General features: G+C 56.3%; 3 protein-coding genes across 4 annotated transcripts in view; 1 reads left to right on the top strand and 2 right to left on the bottom strand.

The window, feature by feature from the left end:
* LOC133345439 (programmed cell death protein 4-like) overlaps window positions 1–8,351 on the top strand; it is a 34,885-nt gene extending 26,534 nt beyond the window's left edge. The window contains exons 8-12 of the mRNA XM_061556171.1: window positions 1,082–1,196; window positions 1,596–1,703; window positions 2,158–2,268; window positions 3,077–3,216; window positions 3,728–8,351. Coding sequence (XP_061412155.1) covers window positions 1,082–1,196; window positions 1,596–1,703; window positions 2,158–2,268; window positions 3,077–3,216; window positions 3,728–3,788 — 535 coding nt within the window. The 3' untranslated portion in view covers window positions 3,789–8,351. The remainder of the gene's footprint in view (window positions 1–1,081; window positions 1,197–1,595; window positions 1,704–2,157; window positions 2,269–3,076; window positions 3,217–3,727) is intronic.
* A 666-nt stretch (window positions 8,352–9,017) lies between these two features.
* On the bottom strand, window positions 9,018–11,796 carry LOC133345440 (BBSome-interacting protein 1-like). Its single transcript, XM_061556172.1, has 2 exons — window positions 11,307–11,796; window positions 9,018–10,985 (listed from the first exon to the last, which is right to left on the bottom strand). Exons 1-2 carry the CDS (start codon window positions 11,332–11,334, stop codon window positions 10,747–10,749), a joined length of 267 nt encoding a protein of 88 aa, XP_061412156.1. The 5' UTR covers window positions 11,335–11,796; the 3' UTR covers window positions 9,018–10,746.
* A 939-nt stretch (window positions 11,797–12,735) lies between these two features.
* LOC133345438 (carboxypeptidase N catalytic chain-like) lies at window positions 12,736–23,143 on the bottom strand. Of its 2 annotated transcripts, XR_009755442.1 has the most exons (10): window positions 22,450–23,143; window positions 19,918–20,114; window positions 19,533–19,694; window positions 18,824–19,009; window positions 18,326–18,437; window positions 18,016–18,155; window positions 17,512–17,611; window positions 16,628–16,746; window positions 15,285–15,411; window positions 12,736–15,236 (listed from the first exon to the last, which is right to left on the bottom strand). XR_009755442.1 is itself a non-coding variant. In XM_061556169.1 (9 exons), the coding sequence occupies exons 1-9, from the start codon at window positions 22,811–22,813 to the stop codon at window positions 15,343–15,345; spliced, it is 1,449 nt and encodes a 482-aa protein (XP_061412153.1). In that variant the 5' UTR covers window positions 22,814–23,143; the 3' UTR covers window positions 12,736–15,342. The 2 variants fall into 2 exon arrangements, 1 of the variants encoding a protein (XP_061412153.1); XM_061556169.1 differs by having other exon boundaries at window positions 12,736–15,411.
* Between the last annotated feature and the right edge of the window lie 4,265 nt (window positions 23,144–27,408).

The raw sequence follows: 27,408 nt of genomic DNA, 5'->3' as shown, positions 1-27,408 counted from the left end.
TTTCCCATGTGCCCTGCGACACTTTTTGTCCAGTTTAGTGAAAACTCAAATTGAATGCGATGGGTTTTTGTTGTTCAGTAATTGGGTGACCAGGTTGGAACCATCGACTCACTGCACTGGAGAACCATTTGCCACTCGTTTTGATGTCTAGTCAACCACACACGGGTTCATGGTGCAGGACAGCGATGGTCAGTCCCCCAAGCTCTGTGACGAACCATCCTTGTCGATCTCAACAGGCTCCACGAGCCACCAGATAGCTATGACATAACAATTACCCGGATGGATTTAACCCTGTAATATACTATAATGATTATAAACAATTTATTACGCACATTTCGCAAATGGAATGCAATCGAGGCGCAGGAACTAGGCACTCACAGTGCAATGTACTAGCGCCATCTGTTGGTAGAAGTTATTTTTACTGTAATTATTTCTAAGGGATTTGCCATCAACATGAACGAGAATTGTCTGCTTATGATGTCTGTGTTTGTTCTGATTTGTCCTGAGATCCATAAACAAAATGTTTAGCAATCCACCCGTGGATCACGACCCACGTATTCCCCACCTGCGATGCAGGAGTGTCTTACCAGAGCTCGCAGTATGCTGTACAGTCGACATTAATGTGTTCTTATGTCTTCTTTACACCAGCCAAAATGTGGAATTATAACTGTGACGTAAAACCGTAGATTTTAATATCGTTCAGGTCTACTTTGCGAGGGAGAGTAAGCATCTCCTTGAGCTTCGCATGGTTCAGTCGACATTTCTGCGTGGTTGGAAATAGGCAAGGATAGCCTGCAAGCACGGACACTGTAGGGAAATACACTGCTGCTACCAATCGCAATCGTTATTGGGTCCCAGGAGGTGCCATCACGCATGTTAATGGCAGCAATGAATAGGAATAAATTATCGGATGGGGTTGTGGTTAGGGTTTAGTATTAAGAGTTAGGGTTGGGGATGGGGTCAAGGCTGCCAATTCTCCTCCAGAGGAGTTTTGAGACTCGTGTTAAATCTTGGTGTCGTCGTGCATCGTAGTGTTTGTCGTCACTGGCCCCGCTCACCCCGCGTGCCGCCGGGCGTGCAGGGCGGCGCTGGAGCGGGCTGCGGTGCTGCTGAGCATCAAGCGCGGCATCATGAGGCTCGACAATGTGTGGGGGGTGGGCGGGGGACAGCGACCCGTCAAGCACCTCGTTAAAGAGGTGCGCTGCCTACCCCTCCCCCTCGTCGCGATTGGATGATTCGCCACGAGTAGAATCGTAATCTCATTCTTTTGTTATTAGTGGGTCATGTAGAATGTATATGATGCAGAGCACACACACAACATTACAAACGAGACAGGGAGGGGAAAAAGTAACGATTCTAAAATAAGTAACGATCCCCGCGTAGGTGAGAAGTCGACGATTTGCAAGAGTGACCCGGGTCACCAAGACGACAAAGCAATCACAAAAAACCGATACCACAATGAGGCACATGGAAATCGGATCAAAAACAACCAAATAGAAATCGGAGCAATTTCCAATTTCAACAATTCGTCGCGGTTGCTCTGGGAGGGTGGTGAATTGTTACAAGTGCTCGCTGGCGTGCGTGCGTGCGTGTAGATGACGCTGCTCCTGAAGGAGTACCTGCTGTCTGGCGACGTGAAGGAGGCCGAGCGCTGCCTGCGTGAACTGGAGGTCCCGCACTTCCACCACGAGCTCGTGTTCGAGGTGTGCATCCCCACACACGCTCCCACACGCCACCCACCCCGCCGCTTGTACCATGCCCGCCGCTTGTGCCGCCCGCCGCTTGTGCCATGCCCGATATACCAACTATGTCGTCAGTAAATTTTCAGTTAATTTTTTGACACCCAGGTCTTCACAGCCCATTGCGATCTGAGCGCGGTGTTGAGAATTTCTCTTCTGGAGCTTTGGCCGTGCACTGCTGGGAGCGTCGTCATTTGAACTTCGATGCCCGCAGCAGTGCGTGACTAAAGCTCGAGAAGAGAAACGAGGCAATGCGCAGCCCCAGCTGCACAAGCGCGCATGGGAATTCCACTGCTGTGTAACGAGCAGGAGGTGGCATCGGCGGCTGTGTGTCCCCTTGTGTGTCGTCGTGTTCGTTCGTTTTCTCGGCTGACTGGCCCCGTGTCTCGTGTCTGAAATCTGGCGCCGTCTCTTGCAGGCGGTGGTGATGGTGCTGGAGTCGAATGGCGAGGCCGTGTCCTCCATGATGGTCAACCTGCTCAAGGTGTTCTGGGGGACCGGGGTCCTCACCCTGGACCAGATGAACCGAGTACGCGCACACCGCCACCAGCGCAGCGGCCGCTACGAGGCGACACAACAACCATGTGCAACACCATCACAACGGCCGTTGGCTCACAGACGCAGGGATCGTTGCTAAGCGAATTCAAGCACTACTTTACAAACGCAACGATTACTACGGACATCACACATCCATTACTCTGCAAGCACAACCGTTACTTCGCACGGCCCAGCGGACCTGTGACGCACCGAGATGTTAACACTGAAGGAAAATCGCGCACACGCATGGATTCTGTAGCAATTTCCAATGTGCATTTGCACATGGCAGCATTAGTTAGCCATTATAACGTCGACCACCAATCCACACAGCAAGACTGCGTCATCACACTGCACGGGAACGTGTGACGTCGCGAGATGACGAGTCCACGGCATTGCGCCCTGCAGGGAAGCGAGGTGCGTGTCATGCGACGTTGGCCTTGGCCGAAAAGGCTTTCCCACCATCGCTGGGCTTTTATCATCATCAGGTTTTGGACTACCCCTTGACCAATTTGGCCGTTTTTTTAAGGGGCAAGTTCCTAATAACAAGACAACCTTTTATCACTATTTGTATTGGATCTTGTTCACGAGGGTTGTCGTGATCCACCGCTGCAGACCAACAGAGTGAATGCAAACAACGAGCAAAGATATGCTCACAAACAGCAGGAATCCCATCCTGCATTTTAATGTTGTGATGGGCTTTCTCATCATTTAAAGAAAGTGGTGGAGTTAAATGTTGTTGGAAAGCATTGCAAATCGATGCGACTGTGAGTGGTGTGTTAACCTGTTTGTGCGTGTGTCAGGGCTTTGAGCGCGTGTTTGGCGAGCTGCCCGACATCAGTCTGGACGTGCCACGTGCGTACGCGCTGCTCGAGAGGTTCGTGGAGAGCTGCTTCCAGGCCGGCGTCGTCACCAAACTACTGCGCGACCGCTGCCCCATCAGGTACCAGCACACCGGTTCCCCATGCCCCCCCCCCCCGCATTACCTCTAGGGATAAATGTTGTTTGGGAGCTCTCTGAAGTTCTTCATTATGATAGGGCGCCTCCTTTATGTTTGAGCATCTCGGAACCCTTTACGTTGCGCTCCGTCTCAAACATTTGAAAAGGCGGCACCCCCAAGCGGACGCTATCCCTGTGCATGCACAAGGCGACTGCTCTGGCCTGCAAGTGGGCATTCATCTGCTGTCAGTAGGGGACCATGATTGCTACTGTGCGTGATAGTAACGGAGTAATTTTCAGTGCAGATTTTCACATTTGCTAAATTTAGCCCATGACGTACTGGCCTACTATTCTTTGAATGACGCCAGGGGATCTTTAACATCCACAGTGAACCAGACGGCACGTAGTATTTTTATGGTTAATACACAGCGGTAATAATTATGCTTGTGATGAACACGTCTTGTGCGTGACACCTGTGCCTGAACGTGTCGCGTGCACGAACGTGTCGCGTGCAGGGGCCGCAAGCGCTTTGTGAGCGAGGGAGACGGCGGGAGAGTGAAGCAGGAAGCCTTCTAGAGTACGGACTCCGAGCGGATCATCGGCACAGCCTCCTCCCCCCTCCCCTCCCTCGACCTACCCCCCACAACCTCCCCTCCCCCCCCCTGCCGCATCACCGGACCACACCGCCCGGGACTGCCCAGTTTCCAGTGCTCACTCAGCGACTCCCTAGAAACTGCTAAATATCTAAATATGAGTCCTCGTCACGTCGAATTTACCGCACGTGTTCATTTCTCCCCGTTGCCCCTTGGTTGAGCCGTGGGCAGTTGTGATTGTCGGCCAGGTGGCCCGGGTGGCTCGAGGGTCGGGCTGCCGACATGGCACCGTCGCTGGGTTTCTCACTCGGGATCTAAGGCAGCCGAGCTGCCTTGCGATGAGGCGTAGCGAGTTTACGGTCTCAGCCCGGTCACTGTTTACCCCACACACAAAAAACACTATTACATGAAACTCGGTACTTAAACTTAATTGGGATAAATTCCAGCTCTTGAGAATTACAATATTTGACATTGCTGTATTTCCTAGGTTACGTCGTCCAACTGAAAAGGGAAAATGAGAGGTGGAAACCCGTGGCAACGTCACCACGGGCGCCACGGCCAACAAACGTGCACAGGCGGCAAATTCCGAGTGAGAGTTGGGTCCGCTAAGTTTTTGTTTAAATCGTCGGAGAGACCGTGTCCGGCGTGGTTCTTGCACTTAATTTGCGATGAATCTGTGTCCGTGTGGAAGGCGGCAGCAGGGCAGGCCTCGGATTGGCGAGCCCTCTCGGGAGGGCGACAGCTGTGCCCGGCTCCACGTGTGGGCTCGTTTATGCTTCCCTCGCAAATTTCAACGTTTTGTGCCTTGACCCCCCCCCCTCCCTAGCCACTTCTTGATGGAGGAGTTGTAAATCTTTATAATGAGCCCAATGTCCCTTTCACGACCCCACTGTGAACTCTCAAAAGTGAGAACGAACCGGAAGCCAACGAGGTATTGGGGAGGACGATATTGCCGAGTGAAGTGTCGGTAGAAGGAGTTCGAGTTAGGATCGTAGCTAAAGTTACAAGCCGATTGGTCTGGAACTCTTTTCCCCCACCCAGCCTCCATACACGACCGCTTCCTTCTCGCCGTTGATGTTCACGGCACCGCGTGTTCGCGGGACACCCTCCACGCCCATTCCGGCATGGCGAGTCGGGCGATCTGGAAATGAAGGAACGCTCTGCCTGAGGCTCGCGGGGCCGGGTTTGCGGCCACCACTGCCGTTGCCACCATTGCACGCGGGCATTTTTTACTTTATTTGTCTTTGGCAGAGATGTATTCGTAGTCTTGAATCTGCCAACTAAATTCTGGTCGATGTTATTGCCACCAATTCGGGGGGGGGCCCTGTTTACCAAAATCAGAGCCGCCATTGCGAGAATAAGGTTCCTAGGTAGTCGTTGAAACGTTTGACTGGTGAGGTCTGCCGTTGCCTCTGTCCACCCAGGAGTGAAGCCGTACAACCCGCGGTTGCCAGCTGGTGGTGGAGTAAAGTGGGTAACTCCCACGTCTTCCAAACCCAGTCTGGAACAGGACATTTCTAAATTTGGTAGAGGGGGAGGTGTCTCCACGCACGCACGCACACAGCAGTGTGTTGGGGCGGGCTTCCCCTCCACTCCTTCGAGGCCATGATATGTTAAACACTGCCGGGAGGGGAAGTAGGGCGTGCACAGACTTGTGTGTAGACCCTCCCTCGACAATTGACGGTGGAGTTGAGACAACTGCCAGTCGCTAGGCACGATGGGGGGCGTCTTCGCTGTGCGGTGTGGACGCAGGCACACAGGAGGGCGGAATATGGGCCGCCCCCAAATCCCAGGCCCCCTCTCCCAGCAATCCCGTGTGTTACGCGCAACCCGAGGGCGTGGCTGCCAGGCCCTGCTGTACCCATTCACACTCGCAAACTGATTTTACCGTCGTGCGACAGTTTCGTGCGCATCAGCCCTTAACGGGGAAAACATATTCACGCCGGGGCGTTTGTGAATGTACGTGTATAAAGTCGGGTGTAAAAAAAATAAGAAAAAATGAAAAAAGGTAAAAATGTAAAAAAAAGCTCCCTGAAGTTTATGTTTCCCTTCAGGCTATTTTTTTATGGTGTTAGTTTTGTATGTTGTCATCGCTTGCGCTTATCAAGGGGGGTGGGGGTGAAGCTCGCGGAGGGCGGTGGTGGCGGCGCCCATGGTGGTGGCCGCCACCACCACGGGCGCCGTCGCTCCGCTGTTGGCCCACATCGAGGGCCGCGGCAAGACTGACGGCTCCTTCGCGTCCGGAGCGGTCTCCGCGAGACCGCCGCGAGACCGCCGCGAAATCGCGGGGGGCCTGGCCCTTACCCCCCTCTCCTCGTCGGACGCCGCTCACTGGAGGGGGGGGCGGGTGGTGGGAGCGCCCCTCAGTGGAGGCGCGCCGGCGGAGAGAGACGGGGTAACGGTTGGTAGGCGGGTACGTTTTATTTTGTTTAAACATCTGTAGCACTAAAACAGAAAGCGCATCCCAGTTATTATTGACTGGTCCCCGCAGGGCTGAGGGGCCGAATTCTCTGGAGGCCGTGACTCTTTGCGTGTCTTGGAGGGCGGGGGCTCTGCGTCAGCTCTGGGGGGGCCCAGGTTGCAGCTGCAGAAGAGAGTGGGGGGTGGGGGGCGCTGGCAAGGCAGAATTTGGCTTGCGGATCGGACAACATTTACGTGAGGCTGTCCAAGTGGGTGGGCACAGACGCATCGATCCGGGTATTACAATTCATTATGCTCATGATGCATACGTTGCATCGTGTGTCATCAACTTTAAAAAAAATTAAATGATAAGCTGCTGTGACAATTGGGATGATGGAAATAAACAAAACAAGTGGGACTGGAAACGGGAAACCACACAAGTCGGTGAAAACACGGCCGCAGTTTGATGGCTTATGACCCCGCAATTTCGATTTGTGGAATCTTGGGGGGTGGATCAATTGCTGCCAACCAAACGGCCTTGTCGAGTCCATCGCCAAGTGTGGCCAAGACCGGGCTGAGCCGAACACTCAACCTTGTGGCTCGGCTTGGGCAAGGTTGAGCAATGGCCCAATAGTCAAAAGGACCAGCAACAAACAGCACTGTCATTTGGGCCAAAGAGGAAGTAGCCAAGCATTGCCAATTTGACTTCGTGAACAGAAACCTCCGCTGCAGCTGCATCCAGTCAGCAGTTCTTGGGTTGTGTCTGCCCTTGGGCTATCTGTAATAAGCTTGTGTTTGTGTTGCACAGTTTCCGAAGGCAAAAATGTGAATGAGTCCAGTCCATGTTGGGCAGGCGGCGCCGACGCATGGCGGCGAGTGGGAGAGTCCTCGACCCTCTCCACGGCTCACGGTGGCTTCCAGATCTCATCGTCCCTCAAGCCCGGTCGGCACTCCGGGTGGGCGGGCGGGCGAGTGGGCAGGGCGATCACTCCAGAGTTAACGTCCAGCGCTCGTGGTTGGGAAGCGTTTGTAGAAATTGTCGGTGGGAAAAAACCGTTAAAGTTTGGATGGCGTGGGTGCAGTGCAACAGGATCCGGCTGTCGGGTGAAACTTTATCAACGCCTACATCTCTACCTCCTCCCCACTAAATTGACCCGCAATTTTGCTTGTAAGTTCGAGGCGTCATCGTGACCAGAGCCACTGACGCCACCACACCTCGCTGTACCAACAGCGCTCTCCTCGCTGTCAGATCCCGCGGCTGTACAACATCTACAGTCGCTAACAGTAACAGCCCATGCTCTGTGGTACGGTTAGTGCCATGATTCTTAACACAAAGAAAACTTGCTCTCAGTGACATGTAATCGTCATTGATAAACTGATTGTAATGGACATGAATTCGAGGGGTGTGGGGGGGTGTAACGTTTCCACCACTCGTGCAAAGTCCGCAGTGAGTGGTCGGTCTTCCTGTGGCGCTTTCGCAGAATTTCACCTCGGCTCCACGCCAGCGCTGAGTTTGCAGCGGGCTCCCCGCACTGTTCGCCCCGGACTCCCAGCACGGGTGGCGTGCATGGCCCCACGTGTGTGAGCGTGCGTGCCCATCCGTGCATGGCGGTGGACGGGAGGTGCGGGGAGCGGTGCTCTTTGTTCGGGTCAAGCGCTGTTACACAAACAGCGACACGGTGACGGTGACATGGCTACAATTGGAAATGACCAAACCTGCTGTCCATCCAGCTCCCGACAATAGCGCTTACCCTCAACCCTACCTCTGGCCCTGAGCGCAGCCCACGTTGTGTTCACTGTTGGTGTTGACGGCACAGCCGCCGTGTTTAACTTCTGAGTTTTCCCTTGGAGGGTGGGGGGGTGGATTGACGTGAACCGTGGTTATTGTCGTCGTGGTGGTGGTGTGCTCGTGGAGGAGGGAGGAGGCGAGGCGCGATGCCGATAACGACGCTTCTGTCCGTGCGATGATGACCGCGTCGAGACCCTGACCAAACCGAAGCGAACCCTCCCGGCTCTGTGCCGGAGTGAGAAACTCAAATAAACGCGTTGAAGTAAAACCGGAAGCATCCGCTGCTTGTTCATGCCAACAACGCGTGCGCTCAGTCTCTCGGTGACCGTCGAGTTGAACCTGGTGGGAAACCTCTGCTCTTGTGCGCCAAACGCGGCCCACAGCCACATTTCATAACGCCTCCCACCCCCCACTGCATTTTTCACGACCCGCAGCCACAAAGCCTAGAATTGCAAAGCGGCCGCAAATATTTACTGTCGCTATCAGCCTCTTAGCTGCACTAATCGGGTAAATACAACTAAAGGGGGAAATATTTTTGCCCTGACAACGACGGTTTTAGCACTTGCTACCACTGCCAGGGGCCCCTTTTGGTGACCAAAGTGACCGAGGTGACTTCACCGAAAAAACCTAAGAGTATGAATCCTTGCAGTCACGAAAGCTTCAAATCTAGAATTGACAAAGGTGGGTCCGTGTTTCACGTGTGGCCCGCTCAAGGAGGCCACGTTAAATAATCAGTTAAATGAAGACACGTGACTCAAACAGCTGTGCCCTAATAGCTACACACCCAGTGAGGCTCTGAACAGCTCATTCAAAGCTGCGTTACACAGCGCACGAACGCTCCCGTATGTTCCAATTCATCACTGCCGTGATGATGGGCGTTCTTCTGGAATGTGAATAGGTTTCAATAAGGTAGTTGCATCTTATCAAACAACTTGTGGCCGACACCCAGCCCAAGTGTGTAATTCCAAGGACTCATCTCATGCCCCTTTACACGTTAGAGTGAAAACCCAGCTCGCAAAAAGGTATTCTCACCACAAACCACGATGGTTTTATTTTCCCTCGGCAAAAACCGGTTTGACCATGACCTCCACGAGGCTCGGCCTCTCCTCGTGAGCGATTAACAGGACGGTCACCCTCTGGTGGTCAACACAAGCATTGCAGTCGTCCGTTGTCTTTAAACGCACGTGTGTTAACTTAAGAGACGACGTGAATAAACATCCTTCAGCAGACTCCTGTCCGACTCTGCGCACCCGGACGGGCAAATCGATATTTACGAACATCCTTGTGTGTTTGGACACATCGAGGGGACAAGGCGCAAAAGGAGGCCCAAAGAAAACACGAATCGACATCGTCATGAGAGCATTGCACAGAGATGGAGCACACAGACCGCAGCGGAGGAGGGGACACGCACGGCCGGAAGTTAGCCACGAGATTCTGCAGCCACCACGCACCATTGTGTCGGCGTCGCCAAGCCAATAACGTGAGCTGGTGCAGTCAAATTGTTGATATGTTCTCCCTCTGTTCTGCATGGGTTTACTCCCATAGCTAAACACCCACACGCAGCAGAAGTGGTATTGGCCAAACATGCCAGTGCTGGAAAAAATACCTGCAAATTATTAAACTGGGATTACGATAACAATCATCGGTCGCTACTGCAAACACTTGGCAGGGTCATTCTGCAAAAGTGTTGAGACGCAGTGAGGCTTTCCTGGGTAAATATGCGTGAGAATAGTCAGAAGTCGACGTTTACATCCGGGTTTATTAACATCGACTTGAAGTCGCTAAACAATCCCTGAACATGGCCAGTGCTGACCGGCCAAGTGCAGTGAGCTGCGAACCAATTAAATCCCCATCAGCCAGGGCAACAGCGACTGGACGCCTGCCAGCGAGGACCGGTCACCCCACAACGGCCACGGTGACCAACACCTCCGCCCCAAATCCTCGCAAGATCCAGGCGCTGCCTTGCAGCACCACGGCGTCGTGCGACCGGCTGGGCAAGCGAGATTTGCTCACTCCTTGCCGGATGCCAGTGCGGCCTCGTGTTACCAACACCACCTGCGGGGAAACGCGGCCCAGGTAGCTGCGTGGTAGCTGCATTAGCCAGGCTGGGTGTGCTAGGCCGCCCAACACGAAGTGTAACCTCAGTTAAGGAGAACACATTTTAATGTCGCTGGCATGGCATCCCTGGCGCGTCAGTGTAGTAGCAACACCACCAGAGTGCTCACACACTGCCCTTGATATCTGTAAAGGCTTTGACTCTCACAAATAAGTTTCAAACGTGTTGGGCCAGCTCATAACAAGCAGCCTGGGTGTGTTTGCGTTAACCTTCAATACGAGTCGGTCACTGGGTTCAACATCATCCTTTTACCGTACAGCAACGACGTCGTTTTGCTCGAGCAAACGCCAATCGTGTAAAGGTCGTGAACTCTGAGATAGCGTCACGAGAGGGAGCTCGCGGTCGGGGTGACACACTCGCGCTCTGCTCTGCCACACGCTTGCGGCTCATCCTCCTGCTGCCACTCTTGCTCCTTCATCATCCTGCTGCTGCTGCTGCTCGCTCTGCTCTTCCTGCTGCTCCTGTTGCTTCTGCTGCTGCTACTGTTGCTGCTGCTGCTGTTGCTGCTCGCTCTGCTCTTCCTGCTGCTCCTGTTGCTTCTGCTGCTACTACTGTTGCTGCTGCTGCTGTTACTACTGCTGCTACTGCTGCTCTTGCTGCTCCTGCTTCTGCTCTTGCTCCATCATCATGCTGCTGCTACTGCTCGCTCTGCTCTTCCTGCTGCTCCTCCTCTTGCTTCTGCTGCTCCTCTTGCTGCTTCTGCTCCTGCTGCTGCTTCTGCTGCTCCTGTTGCTGCTCTTGCTGCTGAGCGCTGCGCACCTCCTGCTGCGCGTCGCGCTGCAGCTGCTCCATGCGCTCGAGCGTGAGCGACTTGAGGGGCAGCAGCTTGGGCTTGCACATGGCGAGACTCGGGGAGCCCTCCACGGACAGCTGCCCTGCTCCGCCACGGACAGACAGACAGGCGGACAGACAGACAGGCAGGGGGCGACACCGCGACTCGAGACCGCGACCTCCGCAGCGGACAACTCTCGGCACCGGATGCCACGGGGGGATTACGCCGCGAGGGTTCCCACCCGGTACCGTGCCGGCAAATCGCATGGACGTGCAGGAGGCGGATAACCCTCTCTGGCAATGGTGGCGAGCAGAGTGGGGAGCTGTGAACGTGGAGCCCCCACGCACCGCTGGCTAGGGGGGGGGGGGGTCCCTCGGCCCAGGGGACGAGCGGCTGAGCGCTCCCCCCCCGGGCCTCCCCTCACCTTGCTTGGGCAGCACCTCCTTGAACATCGCCCTGCGAGACGCGCCGCCGCCTCCTCCTCTGCCGCCTGTGCTGCTGCTGCGCCGCCAAGCGGCAGCACTGCGCGGTGAGGTGTTGATGGCTCTCCTTGTGCAGCAGTGGTCCCTGTGGTGGTGGTTGTAGTGGTGGTTTTGTTGTGGTATTGGTGTGGTTGTTGTGGTATTGGTGTTGTTGTGGTATTGGTGTGGTTGTTGTGGTATTGGTGTTGTTGTGGTATTGGTGTGGTTGTTGTTGTATTGGTGTAGTTGTGGTGTCGTTGTTGTGGTATTGGTGTCGTTGTTGTGGTATCTGTGGTGGTTGTATTGGTGGTGTTGTTGTGATATTGGTGGTGTAGTTGTGGTGGTATTGGTGTAGTTGTTGTTGTATGGGTGTTGTGGTATTGGTGGTGTGGTTGTGGTGGTTCTTGCCGTTGTCTCGCGGCTACCAACGTCTCTCGCGCGCGCACGGATTGGCCAACACCCGCCACGTGACGGGGAGGGTCCGTGGCGGCTTCGCCGCGTGATTGGTGGAGATGATCCGAAACTCCTCCCCCCTCCATGGCGCGCCCCGTTGCCGTGGAGACGGTGGCGCGCGCCGTCCCCGAGGGAACAGCGGCCACGTGACGCGGCCAAAGCGCGGGAAATGGATTCGGATGATGGTGACGTCACCGAGTGGGGGGGGGGGGAGCGCGTTTTATTCTCCCCCTCGCAACGTTACAGTACAAATATAAAATGATAATTGTTTTTTTACCCTTTTATCTGGCAACAATACTGACATCTTTTTTTACGAGGAATCATGTTTGCATTGACCACAATACCTGCAGTCGGAATGCACCTTTTGGCGTCATCTGGTCCAACACCAAGTGAGACTCGGCTCTAAGGAAAGCTGTCTCGAGTGTGGACCAATCAACTTCAAGGACAGTGCACATCACTATCATACATTATCAGAGTTGTGTTTTTTGTTTGCATTATGACCGCAGGTATTGTGATCAATGCAAACATGACTCCTTGTAAAAAAAAAGGTGTCAGTTTTGTTGCCAGATAAAGAGGTAAAAAACAATTATCAAATTTTGCTACTGGCAAATGAGGTTGCAATGGGGTTAAAATATAAAATCGGTGACGTTTCGGGCAATTGCCCTTTTTCATGGCATGTAGAGAGGCCAGTAGATAGACAGAGTGGCGGTAAGACTTGAAAACTGCATTTGTGGCCTGAGGAGAATGACATCTAAAGCAAGTTTCCTGATGAACAGTTCTTACATTGGGGTATTAATTAGCCCCGGGCAGTGGGCAGTGAGGGGTCTACAGGACGTGGCTTGTCAAGTTGATCTCTCCGAGTGAGTTTCCCAAGTCTCCGCCTGAGGTCACGCCGCACAGACGGCGCCCACTCCCCTCAGCCACCACGGCGAGTGCGCGTTGGCGATGTCCGCCCACGACTTCGTGTTGTTTATTAGATCAGCGTCGTCCCCTTACAGGCGGAGCGGGGGCGAGGAGCGGGGGTGGGGGACACGTGGAGACGCGAGACACGTGGGAGACAGACAGCTCCACGTGGAGACAGCTCCACGTGGAGACAGCTCCACGTGGAGACAGCTCGACATGAGAGACAGCTCCATGTGGAGACAGCTCCACGTGGAGACAGCTCCACGTGGAGACAGCTCCACGTGGAGACAGCTCGACATGAGAGACAGCTCCACGTGGAGACAGCTCCACGTGGAGACAGCTCCACGTGGAGACAGCTCGACATGAGAGACAGCTCCATGTGGAGACAGCTCCATGTGGAGACAGCTCCACGTGGAGACAGCTCCACGTGGGAGGCGAGATCCACGTGGAGACAGCTCCACGTGGGAGACAGCTCCACGTGGGAGACAGCTCCACGTGGAGACAGCTCCACGTGGGAGACAGCTCCACGTGGAGACAGCTCCACGTGGGAGACAGCTCCACGTGGAGACAGCTCCACGTGGGAGGCGAGATCCACGCGGCGACTGGGGCTGGGGGACGGCAGCGAGCCCGAGACTCGGATGCCCAAACACACAAACGAGCGCCGCTTTGTTGGAAGAAGTCCACACTGATCGCCTGTTGCCTCCTCCATGGGAGTGGGAATTGCCTCTATTGGCTCAGGCTTCTCAGTGGCGACTACTACTACAGTATTTATTTAACCAGGCAAGGCCCACTGAACTACATAGATATTCTTTAGAAGCGACCTGGCCGCAAATGATAGCTCAACGAAGTGGCTTGTCACGTGTAAATGTTGACTCTTAACGCATGTTGATTCTAAATGTGGAGGGCAAACCCAGAGGACCTGGAGAGAAATCTCCGCGACCACGGGGAGAACTTGAAACTCCAAATACACAGCAGCAGCAGCAGCAGGCGTGAGGGTGGGGATCCCACCCACGGCCTCCTGTATACTGGGCGAGGCAGTTAACATCTCCTAGCCAGCGCGGGTGACTTGAGACACGGGCTGTGGTGAAGGCCTCGTGGCCTGGCTGTGTGAGTGTCACGTGAGAGGTGAGAGTCACCAAACTGACAAGAATGTCGCTGTACAGTGTGACAAGTAGTGAGAGGGAAAATCACGCACGGTGACTTTTCGCAGGGTGACTTGGCAAAGGGTGACTTGGCACAGGGTGACATTTCGGCGCCGAAAGTTTGCAAATGGCCTCTTTCGGCAAACTTTCGGTTTAGGCCGAAAGTCAATTTTTAACTTTCGGTCTGGTTTCGGTTTCGGCCGAAACTGATATTGATTTTCGGTCCATACTCTTTGGTTTTTTCGGTAAAGTCACATAGGTGAAAATAAAAATAAAACAACTAAATTAAATTACGACGTTTCGGAAGCAACACAAGCATCCGTCGTCAGGTGTAACCGCTCCAGCAAAATTACGCTACAGTAATAAATACCGAAAAAAATCAAAGAGTATGGATCCTTGCAGTCACGAAAACTTCAAATCTAGAACTGATTTTCGGTCGTCAACCACGTCAGCAGCAGCAGCTTGGGAGCGAGGTTACAGCCGCAAGCACGGTCTGCTCATGTAAATACGAGCGGTCAACAGACGGCAGCCTGCATCTCCATCCGTGGGTGGAGTCTCTTTGGCGGGACGACAACAAAGTGCCTCTGTTGCCTGTGTCCAGCCACCTGCCCACCTTGGCTGATGTGTTGCGTTCGCTTCAGTCTACACGCGTGTTGATACCGAGATTCGAAGTCTGACAATATTGATATTCAGTTAGTTAATAGTTCCGTATAAAATTAGTGATAACGAAATTACGAATCTGAGTGAAGTGGAAACTTCAAGTTAATTAACGGAGCAGTTAATTACCGTGAAGAATGTCGAAACACGCGGTGTGGGATCACGTCACTGAAGTCGATTCTGATCAAAGCAAGGCGCAGCAGCAACCTGCTGGGCGAGAATGCGGAAAAACTGTTGTTTCTTAACTACAACATTCGTTTGTTTGGATATAATTCCTAAGTAAAGTAACATCTAAATATTTGATATTTAGCGACTCTTAATGCAGGCTTTGAATGATTAGTTCTAGATTTCTTTTTAATTGAAGTAGCATTGCATCATGACATATTTCATAAATCTTGTGTTCGGTAACTTTGGTTTTTATACCTTTCTGTTTCGGTCGCGGTCGAAAGTGAAGTTCAACTTTCGGTTTCGGCTTCAGTTTCGGTCGGCCTCTACGTAGCACAGATTGACCTGGCACAGATTGACCTGGCACAGATTGACCTGGCACAGGGTGACCTGGCACAGGGTGACCTGGCACAGATTGACCTGGCACAGGGTTATGGACACGCACACTGGAATCGCTCCCCACCCTGCATCATGTCGTCGCTCAGTCTCAAGATTTGTCGATTTGATCAAATGTGATTGGGGAACCCAAAAAAGTAACTCAAATTTACAGCAACAATCACCGAGTTGGCAACACTGACCCCCTTTGTCTCTTCCCGTGCCCCCAACCCCACACCTCCCAGCCTGACCCCGTAACTCCGATTTTGGCTTCCTCTAGGTCGGTTTTGTGTTGCTGAGCCTCTCAATCTTCTGAAGCCGAGGACGATGACGACTTCTCACGTGGTGGAAGAGGCTCCAGATGGAAATCAACCTGAGCAGAAAGAGCACACATACACACGTGTACACGCATCGTGTTAGGTGTACGGACACAACTACACGCACACAATAGTGACAACCGCCGTTCACCATTTAGTGGCAGTGCCGTCACCACGGTACTTGTGCCATGCACTTTGTGGCCATGTGAAGTGTCGAAAGCACGCTGGCAAGAGGTCACGGAACAGACCCAGGTGCCATGGGTTAACTAACTAAGATGACTGGCACATACACCAACTGTGCTCCCCACTGTGTGAACTTGCTGTGTTTTATCTGCCTGGCGCTCTGCTCGTTGTTGTGAGCATCACACCTCTGCCCTCCGTTATTTCTGGAGGCCGACTGCCTCAAACTGCCCAGTCACCCAGTCGCGTCCTTCACTAGCCTCCTCCATAGAGGCCAATCTTGACACTGCTTTGATCGGTCTTCGGCAAGTCCACTCAGCTCTACACCCGCCTCTTCTCGAGCCAACTCCCGGCCACGCAGCTTTACCCTGGCCTGCCCACCATCGTGAAGGCCCTTAATGATTGTGAGGAGATGGTAAGGGACCCTAATAGAATGAAGAATAACCAAGATCCCTGGCCTACTGATGGTATGATAGGGCTTGACCAGGTCATTAAAGCATTGATGTAATTCCTGTTGAAATTCCCTACACCTCTGCTGTATCAGATGGACAAAGAAAATCGCGTCCGTCCAGAACCAACCCATTCTGAAACCACATTGCGGCCCCGCAAGCTTCCTTTCGGCATGCCTGGTAAGGGCAGTGGCGGTCGTCGTGATTTCATAACCTCCGTGAATGATTGAACTCATGTCTCAGCACTGCGCTCTGTGGAATGCGTCCGTGTTTCTACCCAGGCGGTCAGGCACTCACGTGTTAGTGTGCTTGCGTGCATGTGTGGGAAGCGGTGGTGCAGTGATTAGTGCGCTGCACTATGAACCAAGTGACCCGGGTTCGATTCCCACTCACAGCTAACAACACCGCTGATGAATATCTAAAATGGTCCAGGGCCTCCTCTAGGTCGACTCACTTTTAAACTTAGTCCATACTATGGTGTGTAAACATCAGCGCTGGGAAAGCAAAGACGGCCGGGTGTGGTGCTGGCCACCCACCCACTTGAGCATAAATTCCGGCCGTCGTAGGTGATACCCACTCGCAGCACTTGCCCCAACAGCCTGTGCAGGCTCCCCGAGGGATCTGTGTGTGTGTGTGTGCATGCCTCGCTGGGCTCGCTGTCCGTGACGATGGCGTCCGCGGTGGCGGTGAGGTGGCCCGGGGCCGACGCGCTCAGCGTGTAGACGCCGGGCAGCAGCAGTCGGAAGTAGTCCCCGTCCGTCCCTGCGGGGACACACAACATCGTGACCACCCCGGGGAGAACTCCCACACCAGGGGTCTGTGTCCCTGCGTGGGGGTCCATGTCCCTGTCTCTGTATCCCTATCATTGCGATGGTTATTGTGATTACAACACTACATATTCATGTACGTTGAACTTTTTCGCGCCGTACGTAGCCAACCGCGTGAATTGGTGGTGCGAAACGTTGCAGTGAATGTAGTGATGATGTTGTGGTTGTTGTGGTGGTTGTCTTTAATCTGTGACTAGCCTTTTGCCCGTCCAAGGACGGGTGTATTGCAGTAAATCTGAAACTTGCAAGCGAAAAGCAGCCCGCGACGTGATATTCATTGCATCCATTCGTGTGCAGCTTGTAAGGGCGCGGTGACACAGACTGAGTTCATGTGAAGGTTATAATCCCTTGATCATCACGACGTCCTTTTTACTTTGATGTCTCAACAGCGTTATGGAGATCGCGTGACGTGAGGGTTCTGCCTTTGTAGTGAGGGTTGTGAGTTGGCGCCGAGGAGGGGGGAGGAGGCGCCTTGCCCCCCCCCCATGTGGAGTGACGTCACCCGCTAATTATTGATGGAGGGGGGATGACCATTTGGAGGACGTCACCTGGTCATGATTATTAATGAGGGGGGCTGGTCGACGTGGTGACGTCACCTGCTCATGATTATTAATGAGTGGGGCTGGTCGACGTGGAGTAACGTCACATGCGTTACACACAGACATTCTGAAGCGACGGTTGCGGTGTTTGCGTGTCTCACCTGCTGTGATGTCATGAGCGATCCCGGCCACGGAGATTTGGGCCCCAGGCAGCGCGACCCCCCCCACCCCCCGCACCACCCCCTTCACTCCACGGTGAACCTGCACCGCCACCAACGCCAAAGCGCCCAGTCAGCGACCATCAGGGGTCATCATTGATCATTCGTGGTCATCGTCGATCATTCGTGGTCATCGTCGATCATTCGTGGTCATCGTCGATCATTCGTGGTCATCGTCGATCATTCGTGGTCATCGTCGACGGTAGCCTCGCGGCCCACCTGTTTTCATATCTGAGCGATGGTGGTGGGGTGGGGGTGCGAGTCGTGCGGGGGGTGCGAGTCATGCGGGTGGTGCGGGTGGTGGTGGTGCCGGTGGTGCCGGTGGTGCGGGTGGTGGTGCAGGTAGCGCGAGTGGTGTGGGTGGTCACCAGTGGTGTGGGTGGTGCGGGTGGTGGTGGTGTTGCAGGTAGCGCGAGTGGTGTGGGCGGTGCATGTGGTGGCGCCCACCTGCTCGATGAAGGAGAGCAGTGCCTCGCGGTTGGCCTGCCACTCGCGTGCCAACTCCTGCGCTTGGGGGAACTTCTCACAGCTCAGCTCCAGCGTCACCTCAAAGCAGTTCGAGTGCAGGTAGTTAAAGTCCTGCATACCTGGCACAGGTGAGTGAGTACCCCCTGAGTACCCGGCACAGGTGATATGTGCTTCATGGTATAGTAATGAGTAAGATAGTGATGGTGTTGATGTTGATTGTGATGCTGATGTTGGTGATGTGGTTGATGTCGTTCATCATTATGGTGGTGATGTTGATGACAATCCTTACCCCCGCTCAGCGAGTACCAGCTGGCGCCGTTGGTGATGCCGTCAGGAAAGTAGTCCCCGCAGTTGGTCCCCGTGTGCATCCACCCGTGCGCGTAGGAATACGTGATGGCGAGCTGCGTGAAACGGCACGGCCTCAAACGCGTGGACACGGATCTGTGCAGCTGTGTGTGCAGCTGTGTGTGAGCTTGTGGGGAGCGGCGGGTGGCGCAGTGGTTTAGGCACCACGCTACAAAAAACGGCGACTAATGATAGTGAGGAATATTTGAACTGGTTTTGAGCCTCCGTTAGGTCGACTCAGCCTTAAATTGGTACCCAATGTGTAAACATCACCATTGGGAAGACGTGTGTGGCGCTGACCACCCGCTCCCCCCACCACCTAGTAGGTGCCACGCCGTGATGGCCTTCACAGGGCTGCTGCTGCTGCTGCTCGCTAACAGCACTTGCCCCACAGCCCATGAAGGCTAACGGGGGGGGGGGGGGGGTTTGTCTCTGCGCTCACGTGGCGGAAGAGCGGGTCGTCGGGGGTGCCCGCGTAGTGGTGGAGCCGCGAGGGCAGCGGCTGGCGGCCGCGCCGCGACTTGTCGAACGGGTAGTTGGCCACCACGGCGCCGCCGTGCAGGTTCGCCGACAGCACGAAGTTGTGCTGCCGCAACCAGCGGATGACGGCGCGCGTCTCCGGCTGCACCTGGACGGAAAGGGGACGGGGGCCGGGGGGTGAGGGGGGAGCGGGAACCACGCGGTCGGCCCCCTCCGTGCCCGCCCGCCGACGTTCAGTAAAACGTGTGTGTGCGGACGGCGAGAGAGATTGTTGTCAGAACTCGACCGGGAAGCCAATGGGGGTCCCCAGGGTGAAAGGGCGTGAGGCCTCCCCACGCACGCGGATCCCAGAGGCTCGTGGCCGCAGCAAACGCCACCACGCTGATGAGTCCCGATGAGGGTGAATACACGCCTGCACGTCCGTGCACCCGCTCCCCTGGACACCTCCACACTTGTCCATACTGCACACCTGTGGACGCACTTACTTATCGACCTTGACCCAAAAGGTCATCTCGACCTCACAGTCCAAAGTCACAACTCACGTGACCGGGTCATGCCCCCCCTCCCCTCCCGTGACTGCAACCTCTCAACCTCGTAACCTCCCGACGAGGCGCCCTCGCCACGGTCCCGTGACCTCTTGACCCCGGAGCTCCCCGCCCGGAGGCGCGTACCTGGGCGTGCCAGCCGCTGGGGAGCGCGAGGTGGTGGTTGGGGCCCCCCCCGCGCTCGTGCTGGTAGAAGACGGCCGTGAGGTCGGGGAAGTCGCGGTTGAGGTCCACGCCGCGCGCGTTCCCTCGCCCGTCCGTGTACCAGTGCGCCTCGGCGCCCTGGCTCTGCGGGGTTGCACGCCGTAACGGGGGAGCGTGGATGATTTAACGGCGACGGAGCCTCGCGTGCCACGGGTCACGCACGCCGGCATGAAGTACGCGAGACAAACCCGAGTTCGATTCCTGCTCACAGCCACTGCCAGTGACGATTCTCTGCACTGGTCCCGGGCCTTCTGTGTAAACATCGCAACAGACCCCGCAACTCCATCCCTCTCCCTTCCCCCTTTACCTGTGCGGCCGCCACCTCGTATCCGTCGGGGTTCATGCTGGGCAGCACGTGAATGCGCGTGGAGCGCAGCAGGCGCTGGACGCGTGCCGCACCGCGCCGGTGCTCGCTGCACAGGTGGTGCAGCAGGTGCAGCAGCAGCTCGCGGCCCAGCGCCTCATTGCCATGCATGTTGCCCACGTACTTGAACTCCGGCTCGCCTGAGGCGGGGGCACAGACGGCGGTAATTAATTGGTGCGTTGATGGAGGTGAAGAGTCGGGCGTCACCGACGTAGCGGTCGGGGTGTCCAGAGGGGAGCTTGGGTCAGGGCGAGGAAGACCTCCATCGTTGTGGGAGGAGTGAGGGGAGGGCGTGAGGAGATGTTTGGGCGAGCGTGAGGGATGCCTCGCCGATGGCTGCGGCGAGCCCCGTGGTGAGATGCGCGCTGCACGAGGTGCCGAGCTTCGGTGACGCCCGCGGGTCGCTGTGACCAGAGGCCGCTGCCGGGATGGCGGAGGAGGACTTCCGAAGGTGGCGAAAGCTTCCTGCGCCGGTTTGGGCGCGACGTCTGACGTAGGAGGAGGCGTGCGGTGCTGTAACGGGGCCCTGCGTGCCGCTCGCCCCGCTGGCTCCGCGGGAGCAAGTTCCCAGCGCCTCCCGGGTGGCTCGGCGTGGATGGCACCGGCGGGGAGCCGGCGTGAGTCGCGAGCCAGGCGGCGACGACGGCGGCGTTGGTGGTGGTGGTGGGGAGCGGTGGTGTAGCGGGTAGCGCTACGCTGCGCTATGAACCCAGCGACCCGCGTTCGAATCCCGCTCACGGCCAACACCGGTGACGAATATCCGAACCGGTCATGGAACCTCCCCTAAGTCAACTCAGCCTCAAATGAGTAGCTGATGCGCTGTGTAAACATCCCTACTGGGGAGACAAAGGCGGCTGGGCGTGGTTCTGGCCACCCACCCCCTCGTGTGCCGTACCGACCTCCATAGGTGCTGCTCACTAACATCACTTGATCCAACAGTCTGTTCAGGCCACACAGAGAGAGGTCTTTGTGGGTTTTTTGGTGGCTGTGGTGGTGGTGGTTCGTGGTGGTGGTTGGTGGTGGTGGTGGTGGCTGTGGTGGTGGTGGTTGTGGTGGTGGCTGTGGTGGTGGCTGTGGTGGTTGTGGTGGTGGTGGTGGTTGTGGTGGTGGTGGTGGCTGTGGTGGTGGTGGTTGTGGTGGTGGCTGTGGTGGTGGTTGTGGTGGTGGTGGCTGTCGCTGTGCTACGCGTGGCTGCCTGTAACCAGGGCCGGGTTGAGGCTATGAGGGGCCCAAGGCGAATAGGAGAGAGCAGCCCAAGTATGTATGACATATTGGAGAAAAAAAGTATTAAATAATCAAACATGTTTACTTATTTATCGACGTAAAATGAACACATGTATTAGACTCAAGGTAAATTCATAAAACACTAATCGCTCATTAGCTTTCGCTGTGACAAAGTCATGAATGATGTCATCATAATGCAAAGACAAAAATGTCATGAGAATTACCAGCAGTCAGTCACATTGGGCTGCCGTGTGTTTGGAACGAATATGCTGTGCAGAAGGCCAATACAGTACTTACTTCACCAATCGTATAAGTCTACGGTGTTAGGATGAAGGCGTTGGACTTTTTTGATCATCCGTACGGGAATACTTCTCTTTAAAGGCCTCTATTGATTGAAATGTTGTTTACGTAAAGTCAATATTATCCCTAAACAAAAAGTTATGAAAACCAAACACGAGAGAGGTTGGAGGGGTGGAGAGTTTGGCAATAATCCAGATGCGTTTCAAAGAATACACATTCACCACTCACACATCCACCACTCATACATTCACCACTAACACACACACAACATACACACACATTCACCACTCACATTCACCACACACACATTCATCACACAAACTTTCAACACTCACACATTCAACACACGCATTAGATACAAAGACCCCCCCGTATAGCCTTAACAGACTGTTGGGGCAAGTACTGTTAGCGAGCACCTATGAAGACCGGCACGGCACACGAGGTGGTGGGTGACCAGCACCACGCCCGGTCGCCTTTGTCTCCCTCATTCACTCAAGACTCCGACCGGGACGCGCATGCCCACGGCAGCACGGAGCAACATCAGCAGCCGCAATGTCAACAACGTAAACACCAACAGCGTCGCTACGACATCAACAACAACCAAAGTCAACAACTACAAAATATCCACAACAACACCAACCACTCCATGAGCAACAACTTAATCGTCCAGAGCTCTGCGTCTCGCGGTGAGGGAGGTCGGGGGTCGGTATTGGGGTCACCGGTCAGTGGTAGGATTCGGGATTCAGGGTTCGGTTTACGGGGTCAGGGTTTAGCGTTAGGGGTCAGGGGACGAGGTCACTGTTCGGGGGTCAGCGACGTCCGAGTCCGGGTCAGGTCATGCGCTGGAGATCCCAGTTGAGGCTTCAGGGGCCACAGGGTCAAGGTCCGCGATCTGTGTGGGTGCAGTCGGGACCCCCCCACCCACCCCCGTCACCCACCCCCGTCACCCACCGACTTCGTGTGTGCCCGGATTGTCGCTCATCTCCATCGCGTAGAGGTGGCGGCCCTGCGCGCTCTGCCCGATGGAGTAGAGGCGCGAAACGTCGGGACAGCGCGACGCCACGGCCCTGAGTGCGCGCACCATCGCCTCGTAGTCGTGGTGGACGAACGACGGCGACCACGACGACGCCGAGTTGGAGAGGTTGTGGTGGTTGTGGTGGTTGTGGTAGTCGCCTCCGTCCTCGGACAATGGCACCGCGCGCACGGAGCCGAGCCACCCGACAAGAAGCAGCAGCAGCAGCAGCGGGGGTCGCGCCGCGGAGCCGCGGAGCAGCAGGAGGAGGAGGAGGCGCTGGGGAGCGGCACGTGGAGCCATCTCCTGCCGAGCTGCCACGCGGCGGCCGCAGGGAGAGGAGCGACTGGGCACGGAGGAGCCACGCGGAGCAGGAGGAAGAGGATTGTGCTGGTCGCTCCTCGTGTTTCAGTGGTGAAGAGGTCGATTGTGGTGGTGGTGACGATGGAGGTGGTGGTAGTGGTTGTCAGCGTTGATGATGGTAATTGATGATGATTGCTGTTACTATGTGATGATTATAACCGTGCGTTTTACTGAACGATGAGTGGAGTAACTACATGTAATGATGACGGCTGTCGTCTGTGATGATGTCTGCTGACGCCGAGGACGCTGATGTGACGGTGGCTCGGGTGCGTCGCTCGCTCCGTGACCCCCCCCCCCCCCCCCGTGTCGGCACGGACCCGCTCCTCCCCCTCCACACGCGCCCGACAATCATTGACGACGCCCGGGAGATTCATTAACGAGGAGCGGCAGGGGTCCAAACCGGGGGCCCCAGTGGGGTCCCCTCGGGGCTCCGGGCGGCGGGGCTGGGTTGGGCTCCGGGCGAGGCAGCGTGGGGAGCGGTGGAGCAGAGCGCAGCGCCGCCCTTCGAACCCGGCGACCTGGGATCGATTGCTGTGCCACGGCTGACGTCAGTGGCGATTGACGCCGCAGGTTGACTCAGCCTCGACATGCAGCGCACCCGGTGGGTGCAGTGGTGGGTGCAGCAGCCTGCAGAGTACACGGAGGAGGCGGGGGGGGGGGTAAGGTGCCTGGCGGAATAGGGGGCTCTGTGGTTGGGTGCTGGGGTCTGGAGTTTCCGGAGCCCCACACTGTAGGGGGTCTCTCTAGGGGGTCTCTGCAGGGGGTCTCTCCAGGGGGTCTCTCTAGGGGGTCTCTGCAGGGGGTCTCTCTAGGGGGTCTCTCTAGAGGGTCTCTCTAGGGGGTCCCTGGTCCCCGAACCGGTCGGGGCCTCATTCCTGCGGCGTGACCTCGACCCGCGCCGCCTCACGGGGGCCGCAGCCCCCCCCCCCCCCGGCTCCTCCTCCTCACCACTCACTCACTCACCTCGGTATTTATTTATTCATCGTCGTCGTCGCCGTCTTCGTTTTGTTTCCGTCATCGCCGCGGAGTTTGGCTCTGAGCGCTGCGAGCCGGAGACCGGTCGAGCCGGCACGGCCGCTGAGACACCGGCGGCGGCGGTGGCTGCCCCGAGTGCGGGCAGCAGCCCTCTGGCTCTCCTCTCTCTCTGCATTCACGGGGTGGGGTCGTCTCCGTGCACAACAACGCTCACAACAACGAGCGGGGCGCCGGGCGGATAAAGTGCGCAGTTGGCACAGTGGGGGACACGGGCGGTGGCATCCGCCGGTCGCCAGAGTCGACCCGTGGCACCTGCTGGGCCGAGCCTTCGACACTTCGCGTGGCCTCAAAGTGCACCTAGCCTGGCACGAGCGCCGTAGCGACGTCACCGCCACTATCAGAGTTATAGTCTTCATTCATCCTGGAGAAACCCGACGAGCTGTGAAGCTCTTTTTCAGACGTATCCGGTAGGGGCGGCTGAGAAAGTTAAAACGCAAACAGCGCGAGAGGAGCGAGGCGCCAGCAGCGTGCTCTGCACACGAGAGGGCGACGCCTCAAAAGCTCCGCACAAACGGATTCACGAATCCATCGATGTGTTGCCATCTGCTGGCCACCCCACAGAGCAGTCTCAACAGCGAGGGGGGTTGGGGCGCATTGAGGGCGACTTGGAGATGAACAGAAGTCCATCGTGGCTCCGCGGGGCACTCTTCAACGCCTCGTGATGTAACACGACGTCGCCACAGTGAAGATGGCATCCATCAAATCACCCGGAATGTGCCCGACCTCGGAGGCTAAGCAGGGCGCGAGCCTGCACGGTGCTCGGATGGGCGATCGTCGTGCGCGGCAGGCGCTGTCTGTCGCCTGCCGCTCGTGCCGGCACCACTCCTCGTCACGAACTCAGTAGTCACCCACCCAGGAGCCAACTCATTCACCCTCTCAGGCTGCTGCCACTCGGTGGCGCAGCACGGCGAGCTCCCTGGGCGCCCGTGAGCCCCTTCTCGCAGCCCGGCGTCTGGGACCGAGTGCAGTCGTACCGCCTGTACCCCCGATAGCTACGCCACTTGCACTCACTCACTCACCCGACCACTCGGCAAACACAACGTGAACTGCTTTGTGTGAAAACATTTTAATGAAAATCGATGGGTTTGGTCCATTGACGACCCATCTGTTACTTCTGCACGGGATCGGATGTTGCCCCCTCGTACTCGTGGGGTTTCTCAGGGTGTTCCGGTTTTCTCTCAAACATACAAACTCATTCATTGGCCGAAAATGTTCTGAATATATCGAGGGGACCGCAGAGCTGGGGCACTCGTTGTCAGCGCTGGTTCATCGTCGCCGGGTTCCCGACTTCGCCGCTCGCCTGCGGCTCCTCGTCGACGATCGTGCGTGACGCGGATTGCAGAGACGACGACGCCGCAGCAGCTCGGTGCACAACATCCACGTTGTTGTTGTTGTTGACGATGTGAAGACGTGAAATCCGCAGTGACGATCCACATCGGAAACAATGCCACTGACATCGGGGATGGATTCGGGGCACGACATCGGCATGAAGGCGACATCGGCATGAAGGCGACATCGGCCGCGGCGCTCGAACCCCACCAGAGGAGCGCCGCGGCCCGGGGCCCCTGAAGAACCGAGGCGTTTCGCCTCGAGGAACGACGCGGGCGGAATTTTGAAAGTGCTAAATGCAAATAAATAAACTGTACAAGTGACGAAAAACTCACTCCCCGCGTTCGTCGCTAACGCTGCCTTATAACACACACACCATACACAACGGGCTGACGTTTCGGGCAATGGCCCTCCTTCAGAATAGAAAGGGCAGAGAGGTCAACCGACTGGCACTTGGCACTGGGACCGCCCAGAAGAGCTGGGAGAGCGTTTTAGGAAGACGACCAAACTTGGGGGTCGAGGAGACTCGGGGGAGGACCTCGACCCCCCGAGCAGCGCAACCCAAACTCGAGCGAGGAGCTCACAGGCGACTTCAAGGTGGCGTCACAGGCAAGGCAGCTGCGCCGGCAGGTACCAGGGACTAGGTACCAGAGGCAAGGTACCAGAGGCGAGGTACCAGAGGCGAGGTACCACCGCAAATTGGTACCCCGACTGAGGCTGCCCTGTCCAGCCCCGCCACTCAAGGGGGGGGGGGCGGGGGGGGGGCATCATGCGGTCTCTCCAGGACCCACCGAGTACCCCGAGTTGGGGGGGGGGGGGCTGCACAGTGGTCAGGCTGCATCTGCGGTTGATTTGTGGTACAGCAGTTGGCACAGCGGCGCTCGAGGAAGAAGCCCGGAACAAACCCGAGTTCGACTCCCGGCCACGGCCCGCATGGACGGCGAGCGACAGGTTTGTTCAAACAACCGCCACCGCCCCCATGACGGCGGACAGAGCTTTCATCCAGCAGTGGAGTGCGTGGCGATGACCGCACGCCCCCGGCTCGCGCAGCCGAGACGCCCGCCGCATGCGAGGAATGCGAGGCGGAGACATTCGCGAGGAGCTGCGTCATCGCTGCCAGCGCGGTCCCCAGTGTCTGAGGGGGGAGGGGGAGGCAGGTGGTGGGGGGGCTCGCGGACCCCACAGATGAACCCCCCATCGAGAACACTCACAAGTGCCCCCCCCCCCCCCCCCCACTAGTAATATTTATCCAGGCGGCTCAGCTCCTCGCAGCAGCAGTCAGAAGGTCGCGAGTTCAACTCAAGGTTTGGGGTGGGTGGCTTGACTCGGCCCATCATCATTCCTCTCCCCCTCCAGTGGTACCACTTTGTGGGGATATCAACGGTGGTGGTCCTATGGATAGACTCGGCCCCACCATAGGATTGTGGAATTCCTAAAACAGGCTCTGCAGGGCTGCAAAGCAGATGTACTCCACCGACTGCCTCGATGCTCAATGCAGGGAAGTTTGGCTTCACGTGGCAGCAGCGAACCCAGAGACAGCGCCGCTGGATGGATACGAGGGGGTAGCACTCACGGGTCCGCACAGACGGGTCTGCAAACCCACTGGCTCCACTGTCGTGATCCTGACCACCTTGCAGCCTTAGGAGGGTTTGGGAGTTTCACAAATCTTTCCACCATCACCTCCAGTGCTGAATCACAGGTGTGCACTACCACACCTGTCTAACGCACCAGTGTACACCGAGTGAGAAGTAGGTGGGTCGGGGTGGGTGAGTGAGTAGGCAAGTGAGTGGGTGTGAGTGTGTGAGAGTAGGCGAGTTGGTGAGTGGGTGTATGTGTGTAGCGAGTGAGCGGGTGTGCGACTGGATGAGTGAATGGATGAGTGGGCGAGTAGGTGAGTTGGTCAGTGGGTGAGTAGCTGTGTGACTGGGTGAGTGGCTGTGTGACTGGGTGAGTGGCTGTGTGACTGGTTAAGTGGATGAGTGGGCGAGTAGGTGAGTGGGTGTGCGAGTAGATTGAGTTGGTGAGTGGGTGTGTGTGTAGGTGAGCGAGTGGGTGCGCGAGTCGACGAGTTGGTCACTGGGTGAGTGGATGTCCGAGTTGATGAGTGGGTGAGTGGGTGTGTGACTGGGTGTGTATGGGTTGCAGAAGGGAGCCACTGGGAAATCTCGCGC

Source organism: Lethenteron reissneri, chromosome 22 (assembly GCF_015708825.2).
Source record: "Lethenteron reissneri isolate LAM-NWPU_2019-01 chromosome 22, ASM1570882v1, whole genome shotgun sequence".
NCBI classification, from domain to species: Eukaryota; Metazoa; Chordata; class Hyperoartia; order Petromyzontiformes; family Petromyzontidae; genus Lethenteron; species Lethenteron reissneri.
The sequence above is the reverse complement of the archived record's forward strand: the minus strand, read 5'-3'. Positions and strand labels throughout refer to the sequence as shown.

Bases quoted from the DNA above. Each gene is read 5' to 3' on its own strand.
- LOC133345440 (XM_061556172.1), bottom strand. From the start codon at position 11,334: ATGTTCAAGGAGGTGCTGCCCAAGCAAG. The intron at 10,986-11,306 runs GTGAGGGGAGGC...GTGGCGGAGCAG, and splicing joins GGAGGTGCTGCCCAAGCAAG to GGCAGCTGTCCGTGGAGGGC.
- LOC133345438 (XM_061556169.1), bottom strand. From the start codon at position 22,813: ATGGCTCCACGTGCCGCTCCCCAGCGCCTCCTCCTCCTCCTGCTGCTC. The intron at 16,747-17,511 runs GTGAGACACGCA...GTGTCCCCGCAG, and splicing joins CGCTCATGACATCACAGCAG to GGACGGACGGGGACTACTTC. The intron at 15,412-16,627 runs GCATGCACACAC...CTTTCTGCTCAG, and splicing joins CGGACAGCGAGCCCAGCGAG to GTTGATTTCCATCTGGAGCC.